This window comes from Abrus precatorius, unplaced genomic scaffold (genome assembly GCF_003935025.1).
Source record: "Abrus precatorius isolate BTA unplaced genomic scaffold, Abrus_2018 Scaffold9, whole genome shotgun sequence".
Classification (NCBI taxonomy): Eukaryota; Viridiplantae; Streptophyta; class Magnoliopsida; order Fabales; family Fabaceae; genus Abrus; species Abrus precatorius.
The window spans coordinates 866,087-875,866 of NW_020874439.1; the positions used below are offsets into that span (position 1 = coordinate 866,087).

The window sequence follows — 9,780 nt, forward strand, 5'->3', positions numbered from 1 at the left end:
TTTGGATCCAACTAGCGACTTCAGTTTAAACCAAAAATCGATTAAGTTACTAATTTAAGACCGCCTATTAATAAAAAAGATTCACTAAAATTTAGTAGAATGAAAAAATTTAATTGATCAAAATCATAATATGAATACATGTTAATAAATCAAATTGACAAGAATTGTGAAATAAAAATAAATCATTAAATTTTATTTAATCAGTTAAAATTTTAAAATATATATATTATTTAAACATTCGTTATAATTTTTTTGTATTGTAAAATATGATCTAATTAATTTGTTATTAAATATATTATAAATATTTATTTAATTAAAACCGATTCATTCTGAAACATGCTCTAACTATTCAACCAAATCAGAAATTTTACCGATTTAAGCACCGGTTCTGTATTTAAACATTAAAGGCCATTTTAAACATCAAATCGAGACACGTTGATACATGAAAGTGAATAAGACGAGATTTACAGAAATGAAGTTCATATGTACATCATGAGCATCGCAGAAAATAACCAATGATCTCATAAATCCACATCTTAATACCTAATGATCGTGTACTGTTCAGTACCTTGTTCATAACCTATCAAGAACGGAAAAAGGCTGAAAAATAAACGAAGCAATAATAAAACATTATCATATAAGAGTCTCGAGCCAAGAGAAACATGACACGCAGAATAAAGGGCTCATAAAAATATGTAGGCAGTAGCAGAATTTTGTTGACACCAAACAGCCCTTTATCATGAACAGCGTTGACATGGGAATTGAATTACGAAACATGCCTTCAGATTTTTCACCCGGATGGAGGAACATCACCCCTCATTACCCTCCATGGACCCCCATAAAACTTTGGTTTCATGAGAGGCACAGCTTTCCCAGGATGCTCTTCCCAGTACTTTTCCTGCCATATTGCGATACATGTTAGCTTTTGAAAGATAGATCCTCCTATTAAATTCAAAGCTAACAGCAAATATTTCCACGATGCACCAACATGCAGCAGCACATATGGAAAAAATATCACACCGAAATGATCAAGTGTTTTTCATCAGAAATCATCATTCATTATTGCACTATACTAATCAGCAACCCTTAAGTGATTCAAGGAGGGAACATCTTGTTAATTGGCAGTTATGTTGCAAGCCCGTATGAAGCAAGGGGATTTGGGCCTAGGGATTGGAATTTCAAGAATATTCTTTTGTGGTTATTATGGTTGTGGCATTTTAATTTCAAACTTGACTTTCCTTGGCACATGGGCATGAAGAGGAAGTGCTGACCTCATCGAAACAGGTGGATACCAAGCTTGGGGTGAATACTACTCATCCAGGTTTCCCAAAATGTATGATCCCACCAAATCAATAGACAATTAATAAAACTAAGCTTAGCTATAATTTATTCTGCAAGTAAAATTAGTATTCTATGTTCAGGGCGTTACAGAATATTGTTTCAGCAGGTATTATACACAGTTAAAAAAAAATGCGAACAAACTACCAGAAGCAGCAAGCATAAAGTAATGTTCTCACATTATATATCAATGGAATCAAACAGAGTATTAGAACCTAGATTAAATCATGAACCAAAGAATAAAGTAACGTTCTCTGCGTATGTGATTATAGCCGTTTAGTTTGTCTTACAGACCAATTCATAGTTGGCCAGCAAAATGGGCATATGTTATAACTGGTACAGCAAGGAAAAAAAAAATTGACTTTGATTATTGAGAATGAACAAGAACACAGTCCTGTACGTAGTGTAGGTGCATATGTTATCATACAATGCCAGAAATATTCAAGAGATCCTGGCTACTGTCATACACAAGCTTTTCCACTCGCAGACACCTCAATTCTCCCAACTTTGACCTTTATAACAATCTTCCCTTGTAACCAAGGTTGTTAAACTCAAGAGTTTACATAAACTTGTATAGTGTCTGTAAACTTGAATTACGAGTTTACCTTATGTAAAAATAATATTTAAAAACTCATAATGAAATAAAGTCCAATCATACTTAAGTAGCCAAATCATATAATGATAATGTGATTTTGGTGCCATAATTATAAATGTGATGTTTCACAATTTGCAGAGGGAAGAAAAGTGTTGTCATTCCAAATGGTGTTATTTTGGTGAAAAAAATCATACTGAAATATCCAAATCATATAATGATAATGTGATTTTGGTGCCATAATTATAAATGTGATGTTTCACAACTTGTGGCGAGGGAAGAAAAGTGTTGCTCTCATTCCAAATGGTGTTATTTTGGTGAAAAAAAATGTGATTTTGCATTTTTCTATTAAACTCGTAAAAATCAAGTGTAAACTCACGAGCTTACCTGAGTTTACCTGACTTCACCTGAGTTTATCGGAGTTTATCCAAAAACGAGTTTACATGCCATTTGACATGGTTTCCTTATCTAAGATTGTAAACTCTTGAGGGTTTATGAGTTATATCAAGAGTTTAACAATCATGCTTGTAGCTGCCTCCTAATAATGAGCTGATTGTTTCTCCAGGTTAGGCCCTAACATTAACAGGCCCACTCCTCCTCCTTTTCCTATAATACACTCTTTTCGTCGTGAGCTTATTGCTATCAACTAGGACCTGGAAGGTCCACACTTGGAGGCACAAAAAAATTAAGGGAGACGTGTGGCTTTGAAATTGTAATGATTGAGTTTGTTATAATCTTCTCTATTTTGCATGAGTGAATCCAAGAAGGGGTAAAGCAAACTAGTTATATAGGAGTGAAGAGGAGAGAGACAGGGTCTTCATTTTTAGCACAATTTCTGCTTTAGCTAGGGCAGAGGTTTTCCTCTGTGGAGTCTATACTCTGTCTGGGTTGAGAATTGGCCATTTTGGTGTAATTTTGCTACAGTTTTCTATTGATTAATACAACAGTATCTTGGGTTCAATTAGACTGTCTATGCTAGTAGATAATCTGCAAAAAATGCAGCAGAGAACTGCTAATGACATGGTCAACAACAGCGATTTTTATAATTAACAATGCTTGTACCCAGCTAAGGATATTAGATGCCCCAGCTATATGTCAAGAAACTGATAAAAAAAATGTCTCCTCTTTGTAACACTCTCTTTTCTAGACATATCTGTCAGATCCTGATTAATGTAAACTCAGTTATAATTGAGCAATTACATTGAAAGGGAAAATTCTTTATATGAGGATTGTTTGTGATGATGAATTAGAAGTATAATAGTTGTTTGAAATTTGGTTTGAGGCAATTTTGGCCTTAATTTGGGACTTTTCTGTAATCGTCCTAATATCTGTTGGGCAAAATCCTGCAGTTTAATAAACTAGAATATGTTAATATCTATTTAATTTATTTAATTGGTGAAAAATTTTCCAAAGATCAAAAATGGATTTATAAAATAATTTTTAAGGGGCAGCATTGTTATTTTGGTGTACTTTGATTATGAGCATGGATGTTTTGTTGTGAACATGGCTGGTGATGACAAACAGATCAATTTTTTATCTCTGAAACTTTTTTCACCAATTAAATAAATTAAACAGACACTAACATATTCTATTCTGTCAGACTATAGGATTTTGTCCGGCAAATATCAGGACAGTTGCCAAATAATATCAAATTAGGCCAGAATTGTCTCATCCAGTTTCAAATAACTACTATACACCTAATTCATCATCACAAACAACTTTCTCAGATAAAGAATTCCCCCTTTTAATGTAATTGTTCAGTTACAGCTGAGTTTACACGGATCAAGGCCTGGCAAAAAGAGAGGGTATTATGCTCTCCCTCATGCAATTTTCTCTACATCAGATCTATATCTTCATTCTCTTTTAGTAACTTTCCCTCCATTCACCTGTGTCTCTTCTAATAACAAGTATGCTAAGTTCTAGTCTTAGGTCTAAAGGTGTAAACCTGTAGGGCCTTTTAGGGCCCAACATAAACTTCTGCATGTTCATGGTACTATCACGAATAGAGAGCTAAACAAGATAAGGCAGTTCTCAACCCTTCCTTTCTTGGATTCGCAATCCCACATAAAACTAAGGCAAAATAGAAGCATTTTCTTCACAAGCATGCTACAAAACAATAAATTAGAAAAGCCCTTAAATGAACCATTTATTGCAGAAATTATAAAGAAGAAAGATAATAAAAATATCTTTTGAAAGCTGAACGACAAACATACAACAGAACAGATCACATTATAATATAAGGCTGTATCCAAAAAAACAGCAAGAACAGCAGAGACTATGAGAAGAAACAATGTTCAGCCTTGAAAAAATTTTCCGTAATTAGTTGCAAGCAGTTCGGAAAATGCCAATAAAATCATTTCTAGCACCCAAACTCTTTTATATTAAAATTCCTTTGGCATTTGAGCATATGAGAGAAAGAGACCCATCACAAGTAAAGCCCATCGAGCAGCCACCAGTGGTTCAAAATCAATATGTTCTAAACTTCCTAAGTTTATTCATTCCTTCATCCAGTGAAAACCCCAAACAGTAGTTCTCTAAGGATCACTATCATTTAAACAACCCCATCACACTGCTAATGAAAAAGCCATAGCCCTTTCTACCACTAGCACACACAAGGTTTCTACATTTTTCACCTTCCGATTCTATCACAAAACACAAGTAATAAAAACTGCTCACACAATTATTTGTTATACTACTGATATCCAATAAGTGACATGGATGAGAGAAACAAAAAATAAAATAAAACAAAACCAAAACATTAACAGATTAAAGATTAAACACAGAATTAAAACTGAGAACACAATGATGATGATGATGAAAATAATGAAAGAACCTTGTAGAGTTGTTCAGTGATGGCAGCACCAACAACTCCAGAGTAGAAAGCAGCAATATAAATAGTGACCACCGGGGTAAAGGATTTGGGCCTTCTGTAAGGCAGCACCATGTCCCAAAGAAAGGTTTTTTCCCACTTGGTGTACAAATAATCTGCATATTTTCTCCACAGGTAGCTTGCCATTTCAATCACTTTCCCTTCAATTGCCTCAATCAATATTCAAAATCCTGAAAGAGAAGAGAAAAATGAATGTGATACTGATTTCAATTGAAAAGAAGAGTACAGTGGCAAGCTTGTGCTCAAGCTGCATTGCTTCTAAGTTCTAAATTTATAATGAGTTTGTTCTCTCCCTAGGGTAAAGAAATATTGATTAAAAGACAAGAATAGATAACAGAAGGACCATAATTTCATAAATGTTCTGAACAGCATGAGAGACAAGTAAAAATGAGATTATAAATAAATGAACACACATGCACACACCTCAACAGATCTCCAATCCCTCTGACAGAAACTACTGTAAGAAGCAGTGATCATCCAAACCCACTTAAAATTACATAATTTATACTATATACATATAAATGCTTAGAAGGTTAAAAAATATTCAAAATTCATGACATATTCATAATTGACAATAGGAAGTCATAACTCATAAGCCTTAAACAAAACATTCAAAATAGGAAGGAGAGAGCTTAGACAAAATAATTAGTCTAGGTGTTTGGGAGACAGATGGAAAAAAAAAAAGCCCTCTGACTTGAGAGAACAAAACAATTAGAACAAGGAGAGCACTTAGACAAAATTTACTAAAAACAGAGAGAGGGGTTTGAAAAAAGACAAGGAAAAAGGAAGAAGAATAGCAACCAGTAGGACAGTGAGAACAAAAGGGTAAACAGGGAACTTGACCAAAAATGCAGCATCAGGGAAAAGAGCATAGGTTAACCAAAACACACCAAGTACTGACCAGAAAATACTAGCACGTGGTCGGAAAGTCGAAGAAGAGTAATGGGCTGTTGATTTGCATAGTAATAGAAGGGCAAAGACAAGAGAGAGAGAGCGCAAAAATTAGAAGAAGAACGGATTGACTTTTCTTAAGAACCCTTTTGAAACACATTTTATTGTGACATTATTAGTATTAGGCCCAAACCCCTAGTTAGACAAGTTTATGTAAGGAGGGAAAGGAACCAACGCCCAAAAGATTTAGAGAAGCTCAATTAGTTGAAGCAGTTGGAAATAACTGAGAATAAATAGGAAAAAAAAAATAAAGAGAAGGGGGCTTTTCAGTTAGCCACTTGGATTTGGGTTGGGAGAGACCAGACTCTCAAATTACTGGGAATATTTATTGTATATGTGTGGGTAATTCAGTCTCACTTAAGAATATTCAATAAAAAAAGGTCTTTTTCTTCTGTTTGTTCTTCAAGAATTGAATTAGTTTTTTACTAACATGAAAACCCCAAAATACCCCCAAACCAACATTAAAAATTTAGTGCATATTTGAGTTTTCAATCATCTTTTGCATATTTTTGCCACTATAGTAGCCTCAACACTAAAACACGATGCAATGACAGGAGAATAGTGGGCCAGCCGCTGCAACGCGCCACAATGCCGCTATAGCAGCTCTATCACATGCTATTGACAACTTAGTTTGCATAAGCCATCATGACATAAGAGCTTATTGAATAAGCACTTCTAAGTTATATTTCTCCTAAACCATTTCTATTATTCATTAGAAATGCAGAAGCAAAAAGGCTGAAAAGCAAAGTCAAGTGGACCACAACAAGGGATATATTCTTAATTCATTCAAAATTGTCAACAAGTAGATGCAATCGTCAAAGTTGATAAGTTTGTAGACACATAGGACCCCTTTAAAAACAGAATTTATAGGTTAGGACAAGCCAACTCTTTAAAAAGGGAATTCGATAGCTTTCAGAATGTGCGTGAGAATTATGGAAAGTGGAGTAGTACAGTCTAAGCAGCAGTTACAGGAACCCATACAGTAGTCTAAAAAGTTATTGCTGTGAAGAGAATATTGCAACCCCCCTCAACAGAATATAATTGAAAGATGAGGGCATTTTGCTTTACATCTAAAGCTTTATGTCAATATACAAAGCAATAAGAGATTATAAATGCATGAAGCAGAAAAAGTACAATGCAGAAATAAGATAAAAAAAAAAATCACATTCTCACATGAGAAGATACAGTCAGAGAAATACATGCAAAAGGGAAAATATCAATTTGGAAATATATTCCAACTTTTTTAGCCAATATTTACAGCCTCGAGAAGAAAAGGAAGATAATATAACCCTAATAACTTGATTCTACTATATTAAAATAAAGTTCAAGGTTCCAGTAAACTGAAGTTAAAGATTAATAAAAGAGAGTGTAGATATATGCTTTTCCTTTCTCCTATTTTTCATAAACAAACAATATCTACAAAACAGATTATATCACAAAATGCAAAATAAAAAAGAATAAGAAAAACTTAATGCTGACACCCTAAGCATAAGAAAATTTCCAACTTTATATATATACTGATTCTCTACTTGTTCTTGTACCAATTTGATAGTTAAAATCGTCTCAATGTAGTTCGTAGTTAATCATTAAATGTATCATTAAGACCTTGACTCTGCTAATTGAGCATTTATCCTTGAGATAAAATTATTATAATATTTTTAAAATATCAAATTACCCTTTATAAAGGGATCCGGATCCTCTCCCCATTATGGTGGGAACTGGACCGTCCAGTCAAGATTTGCTTAAGCAAATCCTACAAAATAAAAAAATAAAAAATAAAAAACTCACAAAATTCGCTTAAGCGAATATGTCAAGAGGGAAACAAAGGAGAAGTGGATAGGTTGAGGGACGTTATGGATAAGTTGAAAAGCAATGTAGAGAATTTGAAGAGGAAAATAAGGAGTTGTTTTCTCAAGTGAATCATTATAGAAATGATGTTGATGAAATGGTGCTTGAGAAGGATAGCATCAGAAAGGGATTTGAAGAGGAGAAAAAGAAAGTGGGCAACTTGAAAATGTGGGTTGCAGAAACTGAGGGAATGATCAAAGAATTGTAGCTGAGTTGGAGCAGATGAAAAGTGTAGGTGAGAAGCACGTTGAGAAATATCACAATGCTCAAATGTCGTGTGGATGTTTTGATGAAGGAAAAGAGTGCATTGCAGGATAGTCTTGTGGAGACACAATGAGAATCTGATGATTTGTGCACCAATATAAGCAAGGCCCTTCAGCAAATTCAGCCATATGTCGAAGAATTGTAGAGTACATCCAGAGCTCGGTCATTGCCGGAGAACAAGCCATCAGATGCATGCCTTGGACTTGGAATAACGATTAGCAATGCTTACTTGTTTGCCTGCTGTCAGATTCACTTAAGCAAATTTGCTTAAGTGAATCTCGATTGTATAGTCTAGTTCTTGTCAACGGAAGAGAATCCAAATCCCTTTATAAAGGACAACCATGTATGTTGGTCTTTGTGCGAACTGTCTACATTCTCCTACAGAGCTTCAACTAAGAACTGATGTAGTATATGTTCTAACCTAGTTCTGAATTGACTCTACAAATTTCATAAGGCCATCCTCTATTCTTTTTGTCCTTTGTGCAAATTGTAATTGATGGCCATGCCACAAAGTGACACTCCACAGTCCAGACTAAAAGACTAACAGAACATTGCAAAATGAGTAGAATACATGAGATTGCGCATAAATTTAAGAATTAATAACCTAATTCTCTCTTTTCCCAGAGAAAACAATCTAATAACGGAGAAAACCATTACAAATACACATATAACTAATATGTAATTGAACTCAAAGGGCAAGGTCACATACTAAATTGCTTCTTTCAAATCTAAAAAGTACTGGGAAAATAAGTAATATACCTGCAGTGAGTCAGTGATGGACCAAGACACGTACAACTCAACACCACAACGCTGTGTAGAAGGAGCATAAGCTGCGATTGGGAGTTAGCTTTGAGATTGTGGGAGGGAATCAAACACGGATGCACAAGTTAGAAGATGCCAACACCAAATGAGGTTCGAATTGCGTCGACAAAGAGAAGGAATGAGATGAATGGTTTGATTTGGGAAGCAGGGGTTCTTGTGATGAATATTTAGTAGAATTTATATTAGGATTCTTGTGAGATTGAGAGCGTGGCAACGAGAGAATCAGAGAAACACTGTAATGATCGTGAAAATCTGAACAAAAGAAAACGATGATCGTGACTGAGGAGATGTATAGTTAAAGTTGGACAATTTTTTTATTTTTTTTTGGTGTACTCCGTTTTGGTAACACTTTTATTTTATTTATTTTTTAATATACTGAACTCTAAAGTATTTTTAATATTATATTTAAAAATAAATTGTGTCAACACGTAATTAAATAATATACGTATTTATATTATATATATATATATATATATATATATATATATATATATATATATACACTTTAGTTCCAAAATTGTATATACATTCTAAATAAAAATAATTTCAATTCATTAAGGTTTCACAATGTAATATAATTAATGATTCTTCTATATAAGTATTTATTAATAAAGAATTAAAATATCTGAAGGTGAAAAATAATAGTAAATTTTAATAGATTTAGTTATTACTATTATTTTAATTTATTAAAAAAGTAATTCTTTTGACAGACTCTTGCTTTTATTAACATTTGAATGTTTTATATAAAAAATTTTACATGCTCATATATACGTTACATATATAAAATGTTTAAATTAAAATGTTTATAAAATAAGATTTATTGATATTAAATGTTAAATTTAAATATTTATATTATTTAATAATTTATTATAAATATTGTAACATCTTAAAATTTTACTATTTTTAAATTAATTATTAATTCATTAATTTAAATAAATTAAAATTAGATCATTTATAAAAACTTAAAAATTAAAATACACTTACAAAATTTCTCTGAAAGAAAAAACATGAATTAAAGAGAAATTGGGTAATCTAAATATACGATAAATTAATTTTAATAGGATAATTATCTAAA

General features: G+C 32.9%; 1 protein-coding gene across 1 annotated transcript; it reads right to left on the bottom strand.

Annotated features, from left to right (window-relative positions):
• Positions 1 to 419: 419 nt before the first annotated feature.
• Positions 420 to 8,963, bottom strand: LOC113850575 (uncharacterized protein At4g29660). Its single transcript, XM_027481158.1, has 3 exons — positions 8,643 to 8,963; positions 4,764 to 4,990; positions 420 to 898 (listed from the first exon to the last, which is right to left on the bottom strand). The coding sequence occupies exons 2-3, from the start codon at positions 4,944 to 4,946 to the stop codon at positions 791 to 793; spliced, it is 291 nt and encodes a 96-aa protein (XP_027336959.1). The 5' UTR covers positions 4,947 to 4,990; positions 8,643 to 8,963; the 3' UTR covers positions 420 to 790.
• Between the last annotated feature and the right edge of the window lie 817 nt (positions 8,964 to 9,780).